The sequence below is a fragment of the Dermacentor albipictus genome, unplaced genomic scaffold (genome assembly GCF_038994185.2).
Source record: "Dermacentor albipictus isolate Rhodes 1998 colony unplaced genomic scaffold, USDA_Dalb.pri_finalv2 scaffold_23, whole genome shotgun sequence".
NCBI lineage: Eukaryota > Metazoa > Arthropoda > Arachnida > Ixodida > Ixodidae > Dermacentor > Dermacentor albipictus.
This window is the reverse complement of record NW_027225577.1, coordinates 1,166,858-1,194,855: the sequence shown is the minus strand read 5'-3', so window position 1 is coordinate 1,194,855 and position 27,998 is coordinate 1,166,858. Positions and strand designations below refer to the sequence as shown.

At 42.6% G+C, this 27,998-nt stretch overlaps 2 protein-coding genes across 2 annotated transcripts in view; one reads left to right on the top strand and one right to left on the bottom strand.

The window, feature by feature from the left end:
* Positions 1 to 27,998, top strand: part of LOC135898911 (sodium- and chloride-dependent glycine transporter 1-like) — a 968,957-nt gene that overhangs the window by 26,139 nt on the left and 914,820 nt on the right. The gene's annotated exons all lie outside the window — the stretch shown is intronic.
* LOC135898903 (acid phosphatase type 7-like) lies at positions 52 to 27,443 on the bottom strand. Its single transcript, XM_065428121.2, has 12 exons — positions 27,221 to 27,443; positions 21,157 to 21,351; positions 19,239 to 19,418; positions 17,026 to 17,051; positions 9,774 to 9,871; positions 9,027 to 9,098; positions 8,374 to 8,488; positions 7,713 to 7,826; positions 5,024 to 5,152; positions 4,126 to 4,197; positions 252 to 389; positions 52 to 159 (listed from the first exon to the last, which is right to left on the bottom strand). The coding sequence occupies exons 1-12, from the start codon at positions 27,420 to 27,422 to the stop codon at positions 103 to 105; spliced, it is 1,398 nt and encodes a 465-aa protein (XP_065284193.1). The 5' UTR covers positions 27,423 to 27,443; the 3' UTR covers positions 52 to 102.

Genomic DNA, 27,998 nt, shown 5'->3' with positions numbered 1-27,998 from the left:
TTTCCTTCGGCAGAGTGGACTTACAATGCCCTACAGTAAAACTTGACTGCCTTTCTCAGCTACTTCCAGCTTGAACGTTTATTCAGTACTTGGTAGAGCTCTTCAGAAGTTTCTTGGCTTGTCTTTCACGATGTGCACTGCGTCCACGACGTGTGGTTTCTGAAAATGAATATGGTGCGCCCGCAAGTTAGAAAAAACAGCCTAGATAAGGCGCGCACATATCTCACAGCTATATTGGCAGTTAGTTTTACCTCTCTGGTTGATATCTGTTGAAGTTGGATGTGAGTCCTGTTGATCAAGTGGAGCTTCGTGAAGCCGTAGTCTGAAATTCGCACGGCGCTCCATGGTTTCGGGTTCGGAACAAATGGTGAGAGGAACTCCCAGTTTCCCTGCGGGATGGTTAACAGAATTACTATGTTATAATACCGTATGCAAATATCTCGTGCATTGTTTACGAATAAACTTCTACGAAATAGCTCTTTCAAACAGAAATTTCATCAAAATTTTTCAGAAAGGCCATGAACAAGGAAGCAGTGTTTTAGAACTAACTTAAAAGAGTAAAGGAAAATGTGTTCTTTTCGTGTAAACTAACAAAGTAAATGTAAATGATATGTAAATGAAATGTAAACAAAATATTGTAGCGTTCGCAAGACAGGCATGGCCATACCAGTAACTTCATAAATCTGCTGTAAACGCAAGTTGCTGGCTCATGATTACCAGTCAGCATCATAATTTATAGAGCAAGGCCGCGTAATCCGCAATTTTTATAGAGATGACCACATCTGGGCTACTGCTGGGCCAGCTGTAAGGCCGGTCTGAGCCTGAAAATGGCCATGGTTGAAGATTTCGAATAGATATATACAGTATGTTTCAGCGAACCCTCTCAAAAAATTTGAAATGTTGCCTGTGGCAGATAGCTCAAGATTAGTTTATGAGCTGGTCTACTCGAAGCGGCTGACACTACGTGCACAAACAATTGAAACGCAACATCGACTAATTAACAGTAATTCACTAATTAACTTTAAGTTAATTATGACACATATTGCAATTTAGAAATTCTAGCAATTGATTCCTCAAGGTGAATCTATTTGAAACGAGTTCTCAGAACGACAACAGTTTTGAGATATAAATTCCGGAACTTTGCGGAGAAATGCATTGGCGTTCCAGTTATTTGTGTGCTTCAGTGCATGAAACGTCGTTTTGTTAACAAATTAACTGGAACGCCAATGCATTTCTCCACAAGGCTCTGAAATTTATATACAAAAACTCGTGTAATCTTTAATATTCGTTCCAAGTGGATCCGCCTGGCGATCTCCATAGCTATAATTTGTAAATGAAATATGGGCCATAATGTAATTAGTTAAAAAATAATTAGTGAATTTTTATGAATCAGTCGATTTTGTATCTCAATTTTTTGTGCAAGTATTGTCCGCCGCTTCGATTAGACCAGCTCATGAACTAGAATTGTGATATCTGCTACAGGCAACTTTTAAAGATTTTTGAAAGTGTTCGATGAAACACCCCGCATACATTCAGTGCGTACGTGTCTTTATCAATTACACAATTTGGCCACCGTCAGGTATAAATGAGGAGTGGTAAGAAAGAAGCAAACAGAGGGTTGTGTTGGAACAAACTATTATTTGACAAAATTGGTAGAATAAAACAGGCACTCGCCTAAGGTTCAATAGGAGGAAAACATTCATGAGCCATCCCACTCTGTGAAAGTGGAGGACCAGCGAAGCTCTTTAGCGCGCGACACAGACTTGACCCCCGAAATATTGAACAAAGGTACAAACACATTTATTTTCCTAATCTTTGGTCATCGTGGTGGTAAAGGTATGCATGCACACTCGCGCATCACCTTTGTTATTAAATTTGTCCGTCACGTAAGACAATGACTCATATCCCCTTAAACAATGGCTCATACCTCCGTAAACAAGGCCTCCCCATTACGAAGGCAGAAGTCAAATTCTATTTTGGAATAATGAGTGACAATGAAGGCAGCAGTGGAAGACGACGACGCTCGAGCCATTGCGGATTATGACAGTTTTTTGCACGACGGAGCGAGCTGTGGAAGAAGACGACCGCGCGAGCAGTGACACTAGCGTGTTTGCGCAGTTGGCACCGAGAATATTTAACAGTCCTTTTTAGCTGTACCAAACATTTTTTTTCAAGAACATCTGTTCTTACCTTTGTGTCTGGGACCTCTTTGGGCTCATCACGCCAGTGTTCCCAGACTGCCCCTGCCTCTGCGAAGGCGCTTACGGCACTGTACTACTGCCAGTAGGTGCGGTGATTTCGGTCTAAAATTCTTTACCTCAATATTTCGCAAAATGCGCTCAAATTTCGCATTAGGGAGTATCGTAATCATCGGACACTTCTTTAGTCGTTTCATTATGTAAAGACTCTAAGAGTAGCCTCGAACGTAGGCGCTTCTCTGTCGCGATTATGCTCACAGTACATCCCAGCCGGTAATGTGCGTCTCAAACGGCGTGCGTGGAAGTATCAAAGCGTCGTTCTCGAGAAGACTCATGCCGGCTCCTGGAATTCTCGATGAACAACACGTATTTTGTCTCTAACGAAACATTTTACAGGCAGCGGTTCGAATCACAATGGGAGTCTCCGTTTCCATCGCTTGTACAAACGTCGTCTTCGAGGCACTTGAATATTCTGCGTTAACCTCGTACAAGACGGCTATAAAATTTTTGTCTCCGATACATAGACGACTGCTTTTGTCTGATTCGCCGCCAAGACTCCCTACGTTTCCTTGAACATCTGAACTCTTTTATACGAAGTATCCACTTGACGATGTAAAAGGAAAATAATGGACTGATTGCCTTCCTCGACGTCCTCATAAGACGTTCGGCCAAGGCAACTACAGCCTGTGTGCATAGGAAGCCGACCCGTGTGGGTCGGCTTCCGATGCCCACAGGCTAGCTCTTGCTTGCGCAGTCCAGGCTCGGAGCATCTGTTCCGAGCCTGGACTGCGCAAGCAAGAGCTAGTCGTGGTAAGGAAGGGCCTCTCCAACAACTGCTGGCCTTCATAACTACCGAAGGCTCAAGAATTGCGGTCTGCAGTTGCTAATAACGAAAAAGTACAAGAAAAAGAGAATCAAAAACTTGCGGCTGGCCCCAATCGCAAGGAATTAGTGAGTCGCTGGTAAGAGTTTTTGGCACATACGTCGTAAATATTGCGTACGTGTCAACAAACAAACTAAAACAGAAGCTCGCACGAGTGAAAGACCCTTTGGAAAAGTTTCCAGGCGTAATCTACAAGATACCCTACAAGAATTGGGACGCATCCTACATTCGTAAAACTTGAAGTTATAAAAGAAAGATACAGCAGCACCAGAACGATGTCAGGAAAGGCAATGCAAGTTCGAGCGCTTCGGCGGATCTTCACGTGACTACTAACCACATGATCAATTGGGATACTGCGAGCATAAAAGCAAGAAGCGCCTACATTCAAGGCTACTCTTAGAATATATACATATTCAAACGATTAAATATCCGAGATATGCATGCGAAATCTGCGCCACCTAACGCATAAATAATTGCCCTCTTGCGCCCATCTTCATTGTGAACAAGGGACCCGTAGCGGTATCAAAACATGAGTATGTGTTTTACAGCGCAGCTGTTAGCCTCTGGTTGTTCGGAATTTTGCGTGGTGTGTTCACTCAAAACCGGCAGCTGGAAAAGGGGGTTTGTGCTTGCGTTTCCGCGTAATGAAATTGTTTCCGCGTATATTTGAATTACAAGCAGTTGCTGTCATGTCTGTAGGTTGTGTATAAGTCGCACTTTACGAATTTTGCGACACCATTTATTGTGAGAAATTGGAATAATTTCGTGCATTCATTTTCTGTTTCGTTCCGCATTTCGCGTTATACGGTATATTGATGAGCACACCTGCAAGCACCCGGAATCCCCCTACACGGACGTGTTAGGGGTTTATGGGAAAAACGAAGGAACTGGCCGGTGATTTCAATTCTACTCGAGCGAAAAAACAGGCTGTCTGATATCAACTACAGCTTGCTTGTCTGCGGCTTCCGAGAAGGGAATGAACTAACTGTGTAAGCCCAGGTAGCACAGAAAGGTCAAATCGCTGTTCAAATCGCTGATACATACGGCAGCTCCTGTCACGACGTGTACTGGTGCTCTGGGGTTGACATACGGGTCCGTGCTGCTCCCGTTGTACACCTGTAAGGGAGATGCGGGTTGCTTGCAATGTTTCTGGAATTCTTATATTGCCTCAAAAGAATCTTTAAGGAACGTTGTCTTTAAAAACCGTGCCATTCAATCGTGCTTGCATGCCGCTTTTATAATATTTGACTATAGGTAAGGTGAAAAAAAAAAGGAAGAGAAAATGAATGACAAACGAAAAAGAAAGCTAACTTCTTTATTATCACCGTCGTAGCATGTACTCCCCGAGGCGCAAAATTTGTGTGGCGAACATGCATGTTGTACGACTGTTGTGTTTCTTTAACACACAATGTGTTGACTGTAAGTAGTGCTGGATTCTGAAAGATAAGCGCTTTGAAAAAAGCGTTTTCCTTTCTATATCGACCACAATCGCGAGTGCACGGTTCAAATCAATGTGAAGTTTCAAGCCACAGTTACTTATGATAGCGTTAGTTCAACGTTAGCATTGATGTTAATGTTTGATGTAAGTTGTCTATTCTCCACATATTTAACTAATATTTCTACTCTAATACATAAAGCATCGAAAATATAGTCATTGTACTTGTGTTTTTCGTGTATAGCCCGTTGCTATCACTCTGCATTGTATTGTGGGCGTAGAGTACGCGTAAAGTTTCGCACTGGCGTTTATTCACTGTTTACAACATTCACGATGCTAACTAAAATGAATGAATGAATGAATGAATTTTAGGTTTTACAGTATATTGTATATACCTAGGGACTGAACGCTACCACGCGCTATAGCTTTTGCTGGTGTTCAAGGCCGTCTGCTAAGCCAAACCTATATTTCTTGCTGTTCCTTAAAACTTAGTGGCTCAGTGCTCACCACGCCGTCGTAGACCGGCCACAGGCGCTCGTACGAATGCTGATGGCCGGTAAAATGCAAGTCCACTCCGTACTTGAAGAAGAGCTTCTCCAGGCCATACATCTTTGTCAGAGGAAATCCCTTGCGAGCCTAGGAGGGGTGAATACATTTCCAGGAAGAAAGGCTTGAAATACGAGGAAATGGCTCAGCTTGCAGTGGTGAAAGAAAAGAAAAGAAAAGAAAGAAAGAAAGAAAGAAAGAAAGAAAGAAAGAAGAAAAGAAAGAAGAAGAAAGAAGAAAGAAGAAAGAAGAAGAAAGGAAGAAAGAAAGAAGATAGATAGAAAGAAAGAAAGAAGAAAGGAAGAAAGAAAGAAAGAAAGAAAGAAAGAAAGAAAGAAAGAAGAAAGAAAGACAAATGAAGCAATGGATCTTGTCGGTTAACTCGAATGCCACGAGACCTGATCATGAGAACGACCGTTCGGTACTTTGGGGGCCTGCTAAACCATAATCGCATGTTATTGTATCAATTTGGTCTCATTAGTCAGGCGATAAGTAATTGAGCCTGTATGCTCGTACACCTGCCGACGATCATGTAGGTCCTATCTTAGGCCCTAACGACAGGGCACCAACAGTGCCAGGAAAAGCCTAGAAATAGTTCCAATGCAAGCAAGCGCGTGGATTTTTGGATTTCTCGGCATGTGCAGAAATTCCGAAAGCACCTAGCGTAATTCACCTGAGATCACCTCGCATGCACAGAGAAAAGGAAAAAAAAAAACAGAGCGAAAAGGCATAACACATATGCGAGAAAAGAAGGCCAGTAAACTTTTTATTTTTTTTATAATGCGGTCGCCGTAGACACGCTCCGACGTTTCACGCTTCTTTGGCAGTGACATCATTTGTCACCGAAGAAAAATAGAAACAGAATAAATGGTGCGGCGTGACCACAGCTTGTGACGATAACTAACCGCATTCAGTTAATAGTTCATTGCTAAAGGACAACCTTATAACCTCCAACAAATATCAATGACTCAACTAAGCAAGCTTAAATAACCTTTTTTTTTTCTTTCTGCGACAGAACAAACGGAATAGGAGAAAATACTTTCAATTTTATGAGGAGGCACTCATGTATCAGTGCTGAAGACGAAGCGTGAATTGGAAAAATAAGAGAGGGATGTGTTGTCCTCGTTTACTCCAAATAATCATGACCATTTTCCTGCAATTTAAACGACAGCAGAGTTAAGAACACGCACTTCGCAAACCTAAGATGACTTACGGCTGGTTTGTTTATTTACTTTCAGAATTCTCATGCACGCAATGAAGCTCCGAAAAGTCACTGTCTTTATTCACGTTGAATAGGCGAACTAGTAGAGCAAGCGCCTGTAGAAACTCAGAGCTACACATTACAGCGTGGAGTAGTGTACTGTCGCGTAAGCACTTGTTCAGCATTGCACATATACATTCTTTTTTTTTCCTCATAGGGGAGGGGCCTTTAGCACGCATGGTTTGGAAAGCAGTGGACTGGTTTATTACGAATTAGAACGTTGTCATGATTGGTTTATTATTATAAAAAAATATATTTTTTTGTCATGTTGGGATCGAAGGCAAACTAGAGTACCAATAGCAGTGCTCCGCACGTAGTCTCAAACTGCGTTCGCGTAATGCACAGTTTTCTACAAAAGTTTCTAGATGGAAGTGAAAAGCTTCAATCGTCCAAATGCCATGAAAATGCTGATTAGTACATGTATTAGCGTAATTCTAGTGCTTGCGACCTTTATTGCATTTTTTTTACGTGTTTCGCTAAAATTCCTCTTTTTCAATCTCCAAGGAATCATACTTTCTAACTGCATGGAGACGTCCATAACACCTAGCTTGCGTTTATAACATAACGATTCGTTGAAAATGGTTGACCTCTAAAATCATAAAGCAGTTTCAAGCCAGAATGATATAGTTTACGCAAATCCGCGTACCGTCCAGGCACTGGCTCCAGTTATGGTAAGTTATGTAATTAGCTCTATGGTGTGAACAGCAAATAGGGCTATGCCGAGACCACCGTAAGAGGGAATGGCTCTATGCCGTAAATATCTGCGAACCGTGCATCGAGCTGCTTGTTGTTTGAGCTCAAAATATCGGTATACTGCTTTGCCTATCATGCCATGCAGATCGCGTCACTCACTACATTGCTAGAGGCTAGTGCATGAACCACGTCATCTTTGTTTGCGGAGGTGACATTGGCAGATTTTCCAATACTCAGAACGCGTTGCGAAAGCATATGTTTATTTTCGTGACTTTGATAATTTTAAGATGCTTTAGCGCAGGAATATGCAAGTGTTCCTTCGATGCCTATAGTAAGCTATTGCTACAACGCGGTCTTTGAACGTCCGGGTGCTCCGTGTTCATAGCTTTGATAAAAATAACCATGCACGGCATGCTAGAGATGCGAAAATGTGAAGAATGTGCACTCGCCCTACGTAAATACTTTGACATGTAAATAATATATTACTTAGCCTCTTTCTCAACTTAACTGTGACTGGATAATCGCGCCTCTTCCGTAGCTCAATTCACTCACATGGCAGAGCATGCGAATGAGCACTAATCACTGTAGGTTACTCAAGTATAAATATCTCAACACGTCCGTCGTCTTTACAACAGTTCACGTAACCAGTTTTCTCATGGAGAACGCTGAAAAGAGCACGGTGCTACTGTGACTTACAATACTTGCGTTGGAATTGCAGTCTCTGAATCGGACATTGCTGCAGTACATTGGCCGGTGCGACATTGTGATGATCCACGGCCGTTTAGCCCTGTTTTCTGGTAGGTTTGCCTCCTAACAAAGGGGGAGAGTTCAGAACATAGGAATGACAACCTTTAAGGTAGAGTTAAGAACACTATCTATCTATCTATCTATCTATCTATCTATCTATCTATCTATCTATCTATCTATCTATCTATCTATCTATCTATCTATCTATCTATCTATCTATCTATCTATCTATCTATCTATCTATCTATCTATCTATCTATCTATCTATCTATCTATCTATCTATCTATCTATCTATCTATCTATCTATCTATCTATCTATCTATCTATCTATCTATCTATCTATCTATCTATCTATCTATCTATCTATCTATCTATCTATCTATCTATCTATCTATCTATCTATCTATCTATCTATCTAATCTTTTATGTATATATTTATCTATCTATCTAATCTTTTATGTATATATTTATCTATCTATCTAATCTTTTATGTATATATTTATCTATCTTATCTTATCTATTTATCTTATCCTATTTTCAGGAGTCAAATATGTGGACATTTTCGCACAAAGTAACTGAAACTGCCAGATAACATGGCCAAAGTTGTACCTGCAAATCTTTCTCTAGCCAGTGGTACTGCTGTGGAACGTGATGCCAGCCGTAGTTCAGGAAAAAGTAGAACTCCGTTGAATAGCTGATAATGTGGGCCGGGCCGATGTCAAAGCTGTGAGAATATAGCTGTGTGAATGCTTTGCTCACGAGTAACTAGGCAACAAAGCAAAAAAAATGTAGCTCCGCTGGTCAATTTTAGCTACAATGCGGAAAGTTTTCAACATAATTTATCTGTGGAGGTGATTGCCTTGTTACCGCGACAGGCTGCGTAACAGCACCACTTGATTCTAATTATCATTTTGAAATGGTGCCCTTTATCCCCAAATTAAATAATTCTTAATTCATGTTCGCATCTATAGGCTGACAAAAATTTTGGTAACTTATCAATTGCAGTATACACAATTCATTAAAGCAACTGTAAGTATGAGTTGCCTTACGTGGGAGCCACTTACCATCTTTCAAATATCAAATATCAAAACTACCAATGTAATAATAGTGTTCAATGTATCAATAAACACTAGAGTAAACCACAATAAACGTCTTCCATTTTGAGTCAAATGAATGGCAGTAAGCTATTTACATAATGCAATGAAATGCATTCCGATGCACTTGGGACAGTTTAAAGGAAACACATTTAGGCATGTTCTTACCTGTAAAAGAAGTTGTTGAAGTTTCCGGACTTGTCCATCATAGAAAAGCGATTAGCGTAATTCGAGAAGTTGCTGGAAAGTCGAGAGAGGTTATCGTAGACAAGAAGGAAACAAACGAGACAAATGTAGCAATGTGTCTGTAATAGCAGGAGTAGTCACCAGGTGCGTTTTTCTGAGATCTTTAGGAGACATTTCAAGTACACCTTTTTGAGAAAGTACAAACTTAGCCAAGAGATGAATGTACTTGATGACTAGTCTCTCGTTACTAGAAAACTGTCGGTATTATGAACGTGATTTTAGCATGAGGTGCGGCCATATGGTTGTATGAAAAGGAAAACATTGTGCATATGTTTATGGTGTTTCTCTGGTGCATCAGAGTTGCCTTTGAAGCACGCCTTGAGTAGACCCAAAACGCATTGTACTCGCATGATATGGCTCACTGCCAACTCTCGTAGAACTAAATAGTTGCCGGCTAATATAATAATAATATTTGGGGTTTTACGTGCCAAAACCACTTTCTGATTATGAGGCACGCCGTAGTGGAGGACTCCGGAAATTTCGACCACCTGGGGTTCTTTAACGTGCACCTAAATCTAAGCACACGGGTGTTTTCGCATTTCGCCCCCATCGAAATGCGGCCGCCGTGGCCGGGATTCGATCCCGCGACCTCGTGCTCAGCAGCCCAACACCATAGCCACTGAGCAACCACGGCGGGTTGCCGGCTAATATGAAGTCGTATGTACTTACTATGCGTTCTCGTGGTTTCCGACGGCGGTCATGTATGGAACATAAGCAGCGATCGGCTCAATTTGCCGCATAAATTCATCCCCGACCGTTGCGTCTCTCTGTAGAGAAACGGATTCAGTGAGAACGTGGGGAGGTAAGTGCACTTGGGGAAGTGAATCTTCTTTTCTGAAAACACGAAGCAACCTGTAAACCCACCACGCCGTAGTCCAGGGTCTCCAAAATATGGGTTCCTATGGTTATTGTGGAGATAACTTCCATTTTTCGCGGGCATTCTTTATTCGCCCGAAACCATAAACGGGAAGAAGTACCTGGCTGAGAACATGCCAGCTTTAAGTTTCTGTCATTCTTCAACGAGTTCTTTATTGACAGCATGACATTCAGGGCAGTTGCGAAAAAAAAATTGCTAATTGGAAGTAATTTTAAATTGAATGGCATCAACTAAAAATTACTAGCGGCTACTGTACCCGACTGTGAACAGTGTGCAATTGGTTATTTTTGCGTAGAATGGCTAATCTTTCTTAAAAAATGCTATGCATAATAGTTGGGACAATCTGTATATGGACTGTTGTTGAGGCGACGTCGTTTAATTAGAGTCTAGCCGCTGCTTTCGACCTAATTATCTAAACGTTTACGACTCCTAAGAAAATATTGAAGCAGGCAAATAAGAAGAGACTAACTTCGCATAGCTAAAAAAATTCTAAATTTTGGCGTGATTTTAAACAGGTTGCATAATATACCTACATGTCAAATAAGAATATATTTGACGCCATGTAATGCTGTTGCGACACCTGTGTCAAATATCACTAATTTACATGCAGCAGTGAACACAAGGTTTTTTCAAATCTCCACGGTTTTTTCAAATCTCCGCCATTGTTGTCTGCCAGATGGCAAGATGAGGATCTTCTATACGGCTATTGACCAGATTTTTGGTAATGCCCGCATTGATCATGACTTTGGCAGTTGCAAAGGTATCGTCAGCCATCGTAATTATTTTTCGTACTAAGTTCGCGAAAGCAGTGATAAAATATTTGAGCACCAAAGCACAGTAAGCTAGACAAATTAAACGCTTCCAATTTAGAGCGGATCTTGTCCGTCATACAGTTACGACACTTCTTCCTGCATAATGAAAGATTGCGTCATCGCTAAAGTTTTGTGCACCCCCTCGCTTAAATTACTATGAGAGTTCTGGTCCGCATTTGAGCCTGCATTTCTCCGCAAGAATTTATGATCATCTGAACACAGGCCTTGGTCTACCCTTTCGTTTATTTAGAATTGGCGTTTCCAGGCACACTTTGAATGATGCGTTTGTATCGTTCGCAGTTACAATGAACTTTAGAACGCATGGGATACTAGAATCGGTGTACCCGCCTGCGAAGCTAGTCGCTCGGGCTTTCACTAAAATGGGACGACGTATTAAAATACAAGACGCACGCCCCCTTCAGTGCTTGTTGATGTTGCTACACTGCCGGACTAAGTACACCGCCTCAAGCGAGCGCTTAATTGCATGCAATTCCATGTTTGAGTGCGCCGTCGTCCAGCCGTGCAAAAGAAACGTGCCTTTACCCATTATGATGAAGGAGCACATTCGCGTTTGTTTGAATTATGAAGAGGGGTGTCACAAAACACGAAATTGTTTTACTGAAAGTTGTTTCTTCCATAAATTAATTGTGTTACAGGGCTGATGCGATCTCAGGAAATTTTAGCGATTGTTCTTCAATGAAGTTCCCTGCTATTCGGAGAAAAATCTGGTGCCACCATCAATGTGAGCTTTTCAATGGACGGTGTGACAACTTGCGAACGCCGGGACACGTGTGGTTCCACTTCGCTTGAACGTGGATTTCTATAAACGATGATTTTTCTAGAAATGACGTTCTAGGTATAAGCAGGAGCCAACGTTTCGACAAGTGGACTTGTCTTCTTCAAGGCAAGTCCACTTGTCGAAACGTTGGCTCCTGCTTTCACCCTGTTCTCGTTTTGCTCATCGTCTTGAATTTCCATCTCCCGCATTCCCCGTGCTTTCCCTGGAGTTCTAGGTATAAAGTCTTTCGAGAGTTCGCAGTTCTTCAATAGTACATTCTGCTTCAATGTCTGGTCGCGGAAAGTACCACAAGTCAACAAAGGACCCGCAAACGTATAGTTGAAAAAGAAACACAGTGAGCACGTGTCTTTGCTTTGACATCATTTACTATCCCGGTACTGTTTAAATTCACGTTAACTGCCTAACAGGGTAGCCAGCCGGCCTGAGAACTGGCTAACTTCCCTGTCTTTTCGTTAATTCCTGCTTCCTTCCTTAACTGCCCAACGAAACGCGAGTGCTGATCTAATAAAATGGTTCGGGCACATCAATAGAGAAAAACCACACTTTACCCTGTATGTTAGTTATAGACTAATTCATTGCGACAAAGGGCCACAAGGGTTGCCAAATGCACCTTCAACGTTTTCTGAAAAAGATGTCAACTTAATCCGAAGTCTCCAGTTCCGGGCATTCGTACTTATACAATAGCACTCCTTTGCCACTTTTACAGCTTGGTAATTGTAAGAAACTCTGTCGGCCTTGTTCGTAGCCTCTGAGGTTCAGTGCGCCTCCAATCTCGGAGGTAAAATCCTCTCGTACTGGCTGAAGCTGTAGCGTATATAACGTACATACGGCAGCTGAATTGCAGAGCGAACGACAACACCCAAGTTTAGCGACTCGTACGTGCTAAAAGCGCAATGATCGGCCGTCACGTTAGTAAATAAATCACACACACAAAAAAAGCTTGTCCTCACCTTTTTTCCCTGTATGTTCTAGTGTGTCCAGGGCTCTATGAGCGCTTTTTTTTATTGCGATAAACACTTGCCCTTAAGGCATAATTCTTGGAGCGTATATGCGTATGATATGTTTGCTGTGAGGCCTGTGTTGTGTATGTGTGTATGAATTGACGCAGTGTTTTGTGGAATCTGTTGTCATGTATCCAGGGGTCATAGCTGGTTGTCACACTATAGCGGAGGCCGGCTTGCAGTAGGAGACGCGAGCGTTCCGATTCTAAACCCGTACATGTCCATATTAGGTGGTATGCATCAGCTTCCACCACAGGAACCTATGCGCGCTTGATTACTTCTCTTTACCTAGCATCGCTATCACCATCATAAATATATTTTATGCCCACTGGTGGACAAAGTCCCCTCCCTGCGATCTCTAATTGCCCCTGTCCTGCGCCAACCGATTACAATTAGTGCCTGCAAATTCCTAATTTCATCACCTTGCCTAGATTTCTGCCATCATCGACTGCGCTTCCTTCTTCTTGGCAACCATTCTGTAACCTTAAAGGTACACCGGATATCTAACCTGCGCATTAAATGACCCGCCCAGCTCCATTTATTTTCTCCTAATGCCAATTAGAATATCGGCTATCCCACTTTGCCTTTGATCCACACTGCTCGCTTCCTGACTCTTAACGTTACGCCTAACATTATTCGTTCCGTCGCTCTTTGCGTGGTCCTTAACTTGTTTCAAGCTTCTTTGTAAGTCTCCAAGTTTCTGCCCCATGTGTTAGCACATGTAGAATGCATTTATTGTATACCTTTCTTTTCATTGCATAATGGTAAGCTTCCAGTCAGGATATGACAATGTCTGCCGTATGCGCTCCAACCCATCTTGATTCTTCTGTAAATTTCTTTCGCATGATCAGAGACCCCTGTGAGTATTTGACCTATGTAAACGTACTCCTTCACGGACTTTAGAGGCTGATTGACGATCCTAAATTCTGGTTCCCTTGCCCTGATATTGGTGATTACCTTTGTCTTCTGCATATCAATCTTCAACGCCACTCTTATACTTTCTCTGTTAAGGTTCTTAATCATTTGTTGTAACTTGCCTCCAGTGTTGCTGAATAGAACAATGTCATCGGCAAACCGGAGGCTGCTTAGGTATTCGCCTTCGATCCTTACTCCTAAACCTTCCCAGTTTAATAGCTTGAATACTTCTTCCAAGCAGGCAGTGAATCATTGGAGAGATTCCCTCTCCTTGTCTGACCCCTTTCTTTATAGGTATCTTCCTACATGTGTTTAGGATTAAGGTGGCTGTGGAATCTCTGTAGATATTTTCCAGGGTATTTATGTAAGCGGCCTGTACTCCTTGATTACGTAATGCATCTATGGCTGCTGGTATCTCTATTTAATCAAATGTCTTTTCGTAATCCATGAAAGTCATATAGAGAGGCTGATTGTACTCTGCGGATTTCTCGATTACCTGATTGATGACATGCATGTGATCCTTTGTAGAGTATCTCTTCCTGAAACCAGCCTGTTTCCTTGGTTGACTGAAGTCCAGTGTTGCCTCATTCTATTGGAGATTATCTTGGCGAATATTATATATACTGGAAGTAAGCAAATGGGCCCATGATTTTTGAATTCTTTAACATCTCCATTCTTGTGTCTTAATATAATGTTGGCATTCTTCTAGTTCTCTGGGACGCTTGAAGTCGATGGTCAGTTGATATATAAAGGGCCGCCAGTTTTTTGAAGCATTGTGCCTCCTTTATTTTTGATTAAGTTGACTGCTATTCCATCTTCTCATGTCGCTTTTCCCCGTTTCATGTCTTGCAAGGCCCTTCTAACTACATCGCTAGTTATAAAATGAGCCTCTGCAATCTGTTCGTTACTGTTTTTAATGGAGGTATCGTGGCTGCTCTGGGTACTGTGCAGGTCTGTATAGAATTCTTCCACTGCTATTACTATATCTTCCAGATTGCTGATTCTATTCCCCTGCTAGTCCTTCATTGAATTCATCTTGGTTTGTCCTATGCCAAGCTCTTTCCTCCCTGATTTCGTGCTGCGTCCATTTTTCACTACTTACACAGTCGTTCTTACGTTATAATTTCAATTATCCCATATTTTTTCCTTGTATTTCAGTTTTGACAGTTTCGCGATTTCTATCTGATGTCTTGAGCTGGACACTCTCATTCTTTGTCGTTTCTTTATTAATTCCATAGTTACTTGGGAGAGCTTGCCTAATGGTTGCCTTGGTGCCTTACCTCCCGCTTCATTCGGTGCTTCTGAAGCCAGCTTAGTTACGGTTTCATTCGTGAACACTCTGTCATCTTCCTCTCTCTGTTCTAAGGTTGCATATTTGTTTGCAAGTACCAGCCTGAATTAGTCTGCTTTTCCCCTTACAGCCTCAAGTGTGACCTATTTCTCCTTAACCAATTTTAGTCCATCTCTCTCCGAATTGAGGTGAATCCTAGCCCTCCCTAACCTATGATCACTGCATTTTACCCTATTTAACACTTCTACATCCTGTACTATGATGGGATGGGCAGAAAGTATGAAATCAATTTCATTTCTTGTTTCGCCATTAAAGCTTTTGCAGTTCCACATTTTGTTCCTGCGCTTCTGGAAGAAGGTGATCATTATTCGCAGCTTATTCCTTTCCGCGAATTCTACCGACATCTCTCCTAGAGTGTTGCTAGAATCGACGCCGTAGTTGTCAATTGCTTGTTCACGAGCCTGTCTTTGCCCCACTTTTGTAATGAAGTCGCCCATTACTACAGTATACCGAGTTTGTACTTTTCTCATTGCCAATTCAACATCATCATAAAATTGCTCTATTTCATCATCATGATTACTGAAAGTTGGAGCGTGAGCTCGTACTGCTTTTAATATATACCTCTTAATAAGTTTTGTTATGACTACTGCTGTCCTCTAATTGCTGCTGCAGAAATGTTCGTCGATATTGCCCGCTACGACCTTATGGATTGGAAATTCTACTCCGTACTGCTTCTTGTCTGCCCATTGGTTGATCGCTATAGACATCCCGAACCTGCTCCGTTTCTTCTTATCTTACACCATGTTTCTTTAAATTGCTATAATTGCTTTAAATTTCTTTAAGAGCCATCAGTATTATAGGGTGACTAAACCGCTTTCTGGTATATTCATTTTAATTTTAGAAAACTTGTCATGGGAACGTGTAGTGAGTAGAATACCACGCGCTGCGTCCACCCATGCCGAAGTCTCCAGTATACACAGTGTGCAAGAAGGAGCGGAAGCACTACAGAAAAGACTGAGGGTCATCGTTATTTTGTCGGCAACATTCGGACACATCTTGGTGGATGATATTTGAAAGTACCTTTATACCAAAAAATATTTAACTCGAGAGTGTTGCCCTTTAACAATTTCTGAAAATCTGAAGTTTGCAAAATTGGTGTACTTGTAATTGATGTAATTCGAATCCGCGAAAGGGTATGTACTTATATTGTTGGGATTGGTAGCTGCAAGTAGATCACACGCATGAAGTTACGCTTGAAAGGGGAGATGCTGCTGTTTTTTTTTTCATATAATTAAGAGACAATGAAGTTAGGTTGCACCAACCTCTCTCGTCTTTTCCGCTTAAGAGCTTTATCAAAATGATTTGGATACGTGTTTTTAGTAAAATGGGGTACACTATGCCCAAGAACGGCGTGCTTATAATCAAATAAGGGAGCTCTGTAAGAAGGTGCGGTTATTTATTTAATGAAACAGCTGTAATATTATGCAATAAAAGCTAATAATTTCACTAGTTAGAATTGCGGTAGAAGTTCGTATTGTTCAACCTAAACTACGCACGCCATAAATTTTTCCACATAATGAAATAAAATGGAGTCCAAGTCTCAGGAAATGCAGTATTAGGCAAGAAGACAGCAAACCATCAACCACTCAGTACGAGAAAAAAAAAAGGCCTGCAGCCACGTTTTACGCGCAAAAACTTGAAGGTGCTTAGGCGATCGTTCTTTAACTGCTACTGGTACCTTAATCTTGGGCGAGTCGTGTGGATTCTTTTCTAAGCACGATCGTAAAAGAAACCTCGTTTCGCCCCAACCAAAAGAATGCAGGCGAAGGATTAATGATGACACTGCTTTCATTTGCGTGGGCAGCTGCCAACAGGGGCAATTTTTCTCCTCTAAAGGATGCGCGTCCGCGAAAACTAATTGAGTTCTGTCCACTTATCCTCCAGTACTCATGGCTGGCGACATGTTTCTTCGTGTATATTCAGATGTCTTTCAGAGCCCGTGAATGATGCCCAGTCCCGGAGAGCTTTGTAGAAACGTATCTGTTTAGCGGAAACTGTTGGGAATCGCCTTTTGACATCGAACAGTGACCTTCTAAAATATTGGGTTATATTGGGTCATACATGGAAACACAGACTGCGACGTGGTTCGCCAAATACTCCTACGAGGAATGCATGCGGCAACTAGTATTTATGGTGCCGAAAACAGAAAATAATAACCACACGTACCGAGTGCATGTCGTAAGCGAAGTCACCTAAATGGAGACAAGCAAAAAAAAATGTTAGTAGACTTTATGGGGTACATTTCGAAATGGCTTTCGCGCAAGCGAGCGAGCTGTCATTCGCTAGCGTTTTAATGAGTCATCACTATGCATATCGGGTGGTTATAAGTGCCGGTGAAAGCGCTGTTGCTCTTCTGAATTTGTTGAGTATAGTCTGACCACAGCATAAGCAAACGGGTCGTTTGCTTTAACCCATGACGACATTAGTAAGTCTGCACATGGCCCGAGGCGAAGGCCTCCACGCTTGTCGTCTGCTAACTTTATCGCTGTCTGGATACAAGTCATAAACTGTACTATGGAACCTCCTACGCAGAAAAAATAGATACTGTTCAAAAGCTGCATTAGCGTTCTTTCTTTAGCAACTGACGTGGTTTATTCGCGTGTTTGCTATAACGTTTTCCTAAGTATTTCTTCCGAGATAAGTAAATGGGAAGACAGTTTAAATAAGGAGGAGGAATAAAGTGATAGTGGCATCTGTAACTTTATCACAGAAGGGCCATCCTAAAGCAGTGGTTCCCTTCATAGCTCACTTTTTGCTTTGGGACATTGAACGCCGTGCATAGCGCATAAAAGCACCTTCAAACAATCACAGTAATTATTTTTGTTTACCTGTTGCTTTTTCTGCACGATTTCATCTTTCGCTTGCCCTTTCCGCGTCTCACACCTTGTTTCATCTATGTCCCTATTGTAACAGATCGCTAAACGTTTTTCTAGTTTACATATTCCAAGTGCAAGTACAACAGTAGAATGATAAGCGTCCGACTGACATCTCTGGCTCTTGTTTGGGCAAATTTTCATTGCTGCTTGTGCCTGGGACGCTTGCAAGTACGTCTAGCTTAGACTTACTGTGTTTCCACCGGTGCTCCGAGACTTGACCATAGCCCTAACCTTAAGCAAGCGTTAACTAACTTCAATCTGGAGAAAGAGTGGAATCAGGCAATGCAGAAAAGTTTATCAGTTATCGCTCAGTCGACTCTCTTTCGCGAAGAGACAATATGGTCCCTCGATTTGTGATATCCCTTTTGTGATTTGGTTCCTTATCACCTCACATCCCTTTTACGAAGGGGAAGGAATTTAAGGAAAATAAGATATGAGCATGAGATGTGTAATGTATGATACAGAATGATAGCACGCATTGATATTGTATCTTACGTCCTGAACCCAATGCATAAAAAAAAACGTGTCAGACAGAACGTGTCTATGATGATTCTTAAACTTATGCGAGCCACATTCGCCGTTCGCCCAGCGCGCGTACATTGTCCAACTTCCTTTACAGCCAAGTGAGCGGGGAGCCAAACCCGTTGGAGACATTCTAAACCACACATGAGCGCACCGCGCTTGCGCACCGATATTATGCAATACGATGCTGGTGGTGCTCTTTCGCTCGACTATCGCACGTACTCTGCGACCTCTTTTGCTGGATGAGAAGGGGGCGCGGAATACACGTGAATGTACTACGAAATAGCTTCACCACCAATGTACGAACGCGCATCCGCACCTCTTTTCAAGTGTTGGTGTGATGCCAAAACTGTAAAAAAATAAAAATGTTGGCATGGCGGCGAGCGTAGGTACTAAATGCTCGCGCATGTATTCAGGAATTGGTTCTTCAAAATTTAGAAACCGGAGTTTAACGTGGCGAAACCACGATATTCGTATGAGGCACGCCGTAGTGACCGGGGGACTTCGGATAAATTTTGAACACCTGGGGTTCTGAGACGTGCACCGAATGCACGGTAGTTGAGCGCTTTTGCATATCGCCCCCAGGGAAATGCGGCCACCATGGCCGGGATTCGATCCCATAACATCGGGCTTAGTGGCGCGACGACAAAGCCACTACGGCACTTCGGTGTCTAATAAAGAAGCAGTGCTTCACAGCCTGTTGAAAACGCGAACGCCTCCTGGAACTGAGGCGCACCCTCTGGTGAAGGCAACTAGGACTTGTCAAGCATGAGGCTACGGCATGCTTTTTTTTTTACGCTTTCACGTTTAATGACTGAAGGATAGTTTACGACAATCACGTCATCGCAATCTGTCCAAGAAATGGCGCTGTCGGCAGTTCGGATCAGTAAGTGGGGCAGGAGGGATGAAGAGTGTGGCAGTTCAGTCTCTCTGAACTTAGCTATACGACTCAATAATACCGATATTTTTCTAAATGCTCACCTAGGTGCAAAACAGCGTCAATTTTCTTTGTGTGAGTGTCCTGCTGCAACGCCGGCAGAGAGCGGGCATTGAGGCTTCCAAGGTCTCCAAACACAGCGATCGTAGCGTTGCTGCTGTCCCATGGTGCCACTCGGAATGTGTACACAGCGCTCCAGCCTTCGGCGCTGCCGCAATGGTACACTGCGTTGAGAGCATTTTCTCCATTATGTCGTCTATGATAAGCAAAATATTCGCATTATAGTGCGTGAGTAATTCGAGTGGATTCCAGCTCTGGCCTGTAGCATAGCTTATCCCCCTCAATGGTACTTCTGTAGAAACACGCAAAGTGGAGGGATAAAAAAAAACGCACTCGTCCACGTTGGTTGTTTACGCTGAACTTATTTACGTAATCAGCGTTTTGTGTGCTTCGAGTTGTCGATTAATTTGTCCTCGCGTTACCTGTCTGCTAGACTTCTGGTTAGCTCAGGTGGCAGGGTGATCGCCCCGAAAAGGTGTTGGTCTCGGAGTCGATTCCCGATCTGGGGTAAATTTGTCTTCAAGTACGGAGTCTGCCTTACTCGAAACCCGTATGCGTTCTTTTAATGCGCAAGCATTCTTTGGCGAGTACATCAGCAAAATATATCAGCAATGCGAAATATGTCACACCCTTTATCTGAACAATAAATGCAAAACTGGCAAAGTTAGGATATTTAATCATTATGGTAGCGTAAATGTAAAAGATTGGTAGCTTGAGAATTGATAAGGACGAAGTGGAAAATGAAAAAAAGAAAAATACAGACAACCGATCTCGTCAAGCCTTCCTGAAAGTTTACTTTTTCCCATTACTGATGTGCGTTCAAAGTAGCTTGTTTTAGAATTGCGGCATATCAAAAATGATAGAATAGCTGATTGGTAGTTGTGATAATAGTGTGATAGTAGATAATTGGTGGCCTTGAAAAAGAAGAAAAAAATATTGCTGATGTCACCACGTTCTCGCCGTAAGATAAAAAGGAAATGAAATGAAATAAATCAAAAGAAAATGCTGTGCACTCAAACCAGCACAGAAGAAAAGGAAAGAAGATGACGGAGATGAAGAATAAGCAGCTACAGCAACAAAGGAACAGCGAGGCATTCAAAGTGAAGGAGAAGTATATTTCCAACCTCCCCATAAGAAATGCAGGTTATCTCATTAACAAAAAGAAAACGGAACAAAACGCAGTAATAAAAGAAGATTGTAATTCCACGATGGTATGGACTGGAATAGTGTTGAGAACGTTATGATATAGTCTAGGCAAGATAGACAGGATAAGCAACAAGAACGCTGCCGCAACAGCGATGGGTATACACATGCATAGGCTAGGAAAGGCAAGTTAGCAAAACTGAAGTAACAGCCGAGCCAAAGAATGCTAATGCATTAGTAGGCAATTCTCAGAATTTTTATACCATATTTTGTAGCTTTGTGCTGATTTTAGCTGGATAACAGTACTTTCTTTCATATTTAGTGAAATGGCAATGCATCGAATAAGTTCACCAAACTTCAAAGTTAAGCTGTGAAACACCATTACACAAGTACCGGAAAAAGATATGAGTGCCGTTTGTTCAAGTGACCTGTATTTGTTTGCCGTTACGTTGAAAGGAAGCACAAAGTCATTTGGTGCGTCGCATTTACCACCACTACTTCTCTGAAAACTTGGCATTTGCACCGTGCAAGCAATTCCTCAAAAGTGGATTTGGCTGACTGGACACAAGGAACGAAGTGGCGCGGAAATGCAGAACACTTAAGTGACGCTTTTAAAGAGTCGATATTCACAGACACGTATTTGCTCACAGAATATTATGTTACCGTCAAGTACCACCGAACAGAGGCGAGTAGAGGGAAAGAAACCAAGAAGCATACAAAAATAAAACAGAATCATTTAAGAAAAGCGATAGAACTTACTGTACTCAGTACCACGCTCCAGGTCCTTAAGCAACACCCGATGAATGTACAAAACCCTCTTCTTCCTTCCTCCATCTCTGAACCGAGTTGTAGAGCCCTGAGCAGTTTCGTGAAAGCCCGAAAAACCGTACTCTACGGTCGGAGGGCTTGTACGATCGAAGGTGACCCAGGTGACCACCCTTTGATTTTCGCTAGCTGAAGAGAGAAAAGAATGAAAGAAACAAACAATCAGACTCGAAAATTCAAGAGAAGCAATACAATTCAGTCATGTTGAAATGACTTCGATCACGCCATTCTGCACCTTCAATTCTGCGTTGCATGTACACTATATGTATAGGGACGATGGCGAAGGAGACAAGTGTAAAATAGGCAATACGTTGTTAATTTTGGTCGAAACGTAGGGCGAATGCATTCGCTGAAGAAGTTACGCCATATACACCGGAGTTGTTGTGTGTTGTTCTACAATGATGGTTCTCCAGCGAAATTTATTTCTCAGCTCAAAACTACCTCACTCTGTGCAGTAATCTACAAATGCAAAACAAATGGACTGTCAAGTTCAAAATTTTCTTCCCGCACATAGGGCTGCCTTATGGAAGCGATGTCTGAGAAGAATCGCAGCAGAATTAAGGTGCGAGAAATGTGAGCGAAACGTGTTAACACAACATGTTTGATTGTCAACATGTCGCGTGGATGGGTGCTGTTTATTCATGCAGTAAAATCTTGTAGATAGAGAGGGGGAGATGGGTGTTGTGTCACAAACCAGGTCACTCGAGCACGACGAAGTACAGGTCAAGCGTAATAGTACAATATTGCGACTACTTTCGAGTTGGCGCTCGTGTAAATGCAATGTAAGCCGTTGAAAAGTTGTATAGTCAGTCTGTAATCTTTTCTGATCTTCTACCCATTTCCTTATCCCTTCCTGAACGGCCCCTCTAACGCCAATAGTGGTGCTAGGAGAAGATGAAAATAATAAATAAGAAAATCCTAAGTTACCAGATAAAATAATAAATACAGTATATGTTTGTTTTCTTTCTTTTTATTTTTTATTTATTGTTATTTGTTCTGCTTTTCGCCTACATGATGATAACTTCGACTTCATTTCAGCTGCGAAACTTACTTCGTTAGCTATATGTAGTCGAACAGGCACGCTAGACAGATGTTAAGGCTGGTAGAAATGTATATCTTCAGGAAAGCACTGATTTTTCATGCTAGATGCACGCATTCTACAACGCTCATGATGATCTCCTCTTATGAACCACTAAGCGTTCAACGACTTACTCATAATTTTTTTCCTTGTCCCAATTTTCTGCATTGCAATACTAATACATACGCATCCTTCCTGACATGGTCTCAGGTGAGTTTTCTAGACTGGTTGTAGGCGCAATAAATAAGACACGAACAACAGAATAAAAGACACGATCATGGCTTCTAACAACCATATACCAACCAGCCCAACAGCAGATGTTACTGATCTTAGATGAGAACGGCAGTATTGTGAAACACACATGCATGCATGCATACATACATACATACATACATACATACATACATACATACATACATACATACATACATACATACATACATACATACATACATACATACATACATACATACATACATACATACATACATACATACATACATACATACATACATACATACATACATACATACATACATACATACATACACATACATACACATACATACATACATACATACATACATACATACATACATACATACATACATACATACATACATACATACATACATACATACAAACAAACAAACAAAGCGTGTGAACTCGCATTTAAGCGCGTAGACGCCATGTTTGTCTGAACGCTGCATTCAGTGGTAGTGAAACTGGTTGGCAGTGGCGAATGGCGGCCCCGACTGTTACCAGATTGTACACACAGCATCAACACTATAGCACTGGAGGTTCTAGCTACCGTAGAAGAAACACCAAACAGAACTAGCATGGACAGAGCAAATCAGTGGCAGACTTCAAGGAACTCGTAGTTCGTAACAGCTATGGGTCCCCATCGCTCATAAAATGTTCCCTATCCTGAAATGCCGGCACCCGTTCTTGCGAAACTTGATAACTGTAAGCAGCGGTGAGTGAGTACACACTGCACTGCTTACATCTTTGAGAATGCTGCATCTGCATTGTCAAAGCAGTTATTACTCCATAGAACGTGATTACTATATGGTGGCTTTTAGTAGGCTAAATCATACCAAAGCATTGTAAGATGCATTGTTTTCGCCAGTAGAATTTACTTTTCAAAATCTTCTAAGCTTGAGGGCAATCGCTTAATGTCGTATTTCATCGTAGAATTGAAGGGAAATAACGTGTACGTTTATGAAGTGCAACCTGTTTCAACAAATTACACAATTGTTTACTCAGTTTTTCTTCTTTCGTTGAAAACTTCAACCCAACCACAATCTGTGCCCTCGAGCGTACTTGTGTTAAAGTGCAGCAATGAAATCATATTTCCAAGTAAAGAGCGTAATCATTATGAAGGAACACTATGAAAGCGTAAGATAGAGCGAGAAAGCAAGGAGAGGAAAGGTAGGGAGGTCAACCAGACGAGCTTCTGGTTTGCTAGCCTACACTGGGGGTAAGGAAAAGGGAGAATAGAAAGAGGAAAAGAGAAAGATAGTGGGAGCACTGAGTGCAAGTGGGACGATGCACAGGCACACTATAAGCGGTATCTCAGACCGGCGCACTTCAACTACTGCACTTGTGCACGAATCGCTCTTCGTGCCAGTGACGGATGCGACTATAGTTACAATATCTTTGACTCGGAGCGGCATCGAGTCCAGTCGGTTTAAAGTTGTCCGGAGAGAGAGGCGTTCTACGTCGTAGCGAGGACAAATACACAATAGGCGCTCGGTGGTTTCCCCGCACCTACAGGAGTCGCACATCGGGCTCTTGGCAATTGCCATAGGGTAGGAGTAAGCGGTCGTGAACGCCACTCCCAGTCACAAGCGGCACAGAAAGGCTGTTTCGCCGCGGGAAACGATAGATGGCAGTTGTAGCTGTAGCAAGGGATCCAGCTCATGCAATCGGCAACTGAAGGCACTTGAACTCCAGAAAGCTCGCAACTTTTTGCGCGCAAGCAGACGAAGTTCCGTGGCAGCGTCCGACCTCGTCAGATTGGATGCGTGTGGGTGGTTTCGTGGGCGGACCGGGCAGTGCTCTCAGCAAGGTCGTTGCCGACGATGCCACAGTGAGCAGGAACCCCCTGAAAGATTATGTTGTGCCCTGTTTCCAGAGCATGGTGGTGTACTTCTCACACAGAAAGTCGTTCACTTACGTACAATGTTAACCTTTTTCTCGTCCTAAGTGCTTTCTTTGCCGCACGTTCCGAGGGAAGCTGCCCCTTTGTCTCCCTTATTGGCCGTCACTAACGTAAATTATGTACAAAATTTGCGATTTTATTATTTTTTAATCTATTCTCTCCCCTATTGGTAGAATTAATTTTCTTGTATGATAAGACGTTGCTTAATAAACGAAGCCATCAAACTAAGGTAAAGGTGTCGAGCCTGCAAAAGCTGGCGGGACGTTTTTAATAATTATTACTGCTAGTCTAGAGTAAGCCCCCCCATAGTTCAACTTATTCTTGGCATTTGTGTTTCCAGTTTGTATATCAGGTGGGCAAAATGACGGACGTCGATGATTAATAGGGATCAAGTGATATCACGGTGTAGTTACAGCGTCAGTTTTCTCGGGAAGGAGGAGCTCGTAGGCAAATCGATTGGAAGGCGCTCGCATCCTTCCTCTTTGAGTGGATTACCGTTCGAATCATAGGGCGCCGACATAATTGGCTCCAAAGTGGAGTTCAAGTTTCCAACTTCACAGGAAGTGCCAGCGCTGCGTCGTTCCTGTAATCTTAGAGCTGACGCGGGCCGCAAATGGGGCCCTCCAGTCGCGAGGAGGTTTCGAGGAGGAGAGCGGAGGACGTTGAGCACACGTAAGGGCGATACTACCCTCATGAAGGCCTGCCGCACGGGCAGAGGCTGAGGAGGTTGGCTGCAAATCCAGGGTGCGAGGTTAATAAGCGCTTCACTGGGCGTCTCGACAGGCTGTTGGGTCAACATTTACGAAGGAAGCTTGTTAGCGTAAAATTCTGGTTTTAATTAAGCGCGCGAGTCAGCGAGTAGCAGCTTTGTCTTTATAAGAAATCAAATCGCCTGTGTTCACTTTGTTCAGAGGCAAGTTCGTGCAACGAAAAGAAGTTTCAACGGCAGATGTTCATTCCTATGCGACATTATTGGGTTGAAATAGCGAGTTATCATTGGCCCTCTGTAGAATAATTAAAAACGCAACACTCCCGTACGCTGAAACTTGAGACAAGTGCTCGGTCTGCTTTTCTTCAACTGTCCTTTGCGTGTGCTCGCCGAAGCTAGAGTGATTAATATTACTTAAATGTTTCCGCGTACTGCCTTCGCACATTTCTAATTCTCTAGTCTTTTTTTTATTATTGAGAGAGCAGTGAAGAGCGTTTTGTTTGAATTACACGGCAAGCGCACTGAAGGAAACATTCCTCCTGTCTTGAGAAAGCTCTCATTTGAAAAAGAAAAGAAAGAAAATCGGCGCTTTTTTGTCTTTGACCTGAACGAAGCTGTCTTCCATCTGCAATTCAGGGACACAATGGCTTCTGTTCAAACAACGCGGCAATGAAAGTTATTTGCGTCGTGCGGCACTTTTCTAGGCTCTCTTCCTTCCTTCCTTCCTTCCGCTTTCGAAGCGGTATAGGTTAGTGCACCGAAGCCTTCTTCCGGGACGTACGTCCTTGCTGTGAAAGACACTGGTCGTACCTTGTGCACGCAGTGAAAACAACGCGATATAATACATTAAGTGCTCAATAAGTAAACAGGCCGAACATTGGCTCGAACAATGTCGCTGAATAGCGGCAAATGAAGCTGTGAGATTTACTCGCTTGCATGAGGGATCCATTTTCCTAACATAATACATACGTTAACGGATTTGAACAGTTTATGGAAGGTATTATGTTTTGAATAGAGAAAGAAGAAGTGGCGACGGAATCTCGAGTAGCAAAAGTAAGAAGAGGTAAACAAAACTGGCTTCATCTTTTCTGTCATCAACACGTCGCTAGCAGATACACTTGTAATGGTTGCGGACTCACCGAGGTGAAACGAGGATATCTATACACTTGGCTGCTTATGATGCGTTGTCGTCATCTAAATTCACAATAGAGTGGTAATCAAGGAATAAGAGATCTGAAGCTCTTTATTCCTTTATCTGGGACAGTTCCTGTAAGGTGCAACTTGGCCGAGTCAGTGATTTATCCTCGATTAAGAACAGCGCGCCTAACAACATAGCAGGAGCGAGCCATACTCACACAACGCGTATAATGTTAGCCTGTCTGTTCACACAAAAACAAAAGCTTTCTTGGGAGAGGGAAAGAGAAGGAGAGAGATTGTTCCCTAATACTAGAGGTATTTCATCGCATGAACAATAATACTTTACAACCGAAGTTGCCTACTCGTTCTTGTGGCGACTGCACAATAATTCCACCAAGCATGGGCAAGCAGTTGACTATATTCGCGGCTGTACGATGACGTTCTCAGTTCTGCCGGCATGCTACACTGCAATAAAAAAGGTGCCTGTTCAGTTGGTTTGCTCCAATGCCTCACATAAGGTACAACCCATTGTGGTTGAGTATTGTCGGAAACGTCGGAGACCATACGGTGGTAATCCTGAAGCGATGAGGACTGAGGTGTGTTACGTAATACTACACACGAAAATGTGATTGCACAGTTTTGAGCGTGTGTTGGTCTCGTTACGTAAATGCGTCTTAGAGCCATCTCGGCGTTTTAAACTAAACAGGTAAGCTTAAGGTTAATCTGACATGGCTTTCCCTTCGCTCGCCGAAGATACAAGCCCTGTGGTTACGAGTATATTGAGATATCCGTGATGACGAGCAGGGTTTTGAGGAGCACGATAGCTTACGCGCGCGGAAAATATCGCACAAAGCGAGCGGATCTCATGCTGTTCAAATTTTGGGTTCCACTACAAAGCACTTTTTCTTACCTCCATACGAGAGATGAATTTGTTGAGGCTGCGTGTGGGCGGCAGCGCTTGATCCAATTCGAATTTGGCACGTGACCAGCACGAGGCCAGCGATGATGGCAGCTAGCCAGAGACGTCGCATTATGGGCCCCCAAGAACCACTGGACCCCCCCAACGCAGGACAGGATGTTCTTATAACCCGTCCGTAGCACGAGCGTGCCATATCTTTGCCATAGTAGCAATATCACTACACAAAGTTCCTAGCTCCGCGATAACAACAGATGACTCTGCTCCCAACAGAAAGCAACTTTCGTGAGAAAGACATTTGCTGGGCTTCATATCAGCCAAGTAATCTACAGGGACCATAGTCGGAAAAGTGCGCGATACGCTGCTGTATGACGTTCGAAGAGTGGCCGATGGCTAGCTATCTTGAAGGGAAAGCTTTGTCAGCTTGTCGTTCGGTGTTAAGACCACTGAATCACGAAAACAATTTTAATTACACAGGCAGATTTACAGAACAATTATTTCAAGTGCCAACGGGTTCCAGTGTGCGTATTCATTGCTCATCATATGGTTCGCCTTTGACTGCCATTAGCAGGGACAGAAATTGGTGACCGAGTAGCCTTGCGGCGATTATGAACGACAGCCGATAAATAGGCTTTCTGCGTTCCTATATTGTTTCGCACAAGCCACACACTGCGTGGTAAAGCCACAGCTAATGTCTTTAGCTATGTTATGACGCAACCCGTCCAAAAAGGCGGGCACTTATTATGATGGTTTTGTAGAAGTGCACGACCAT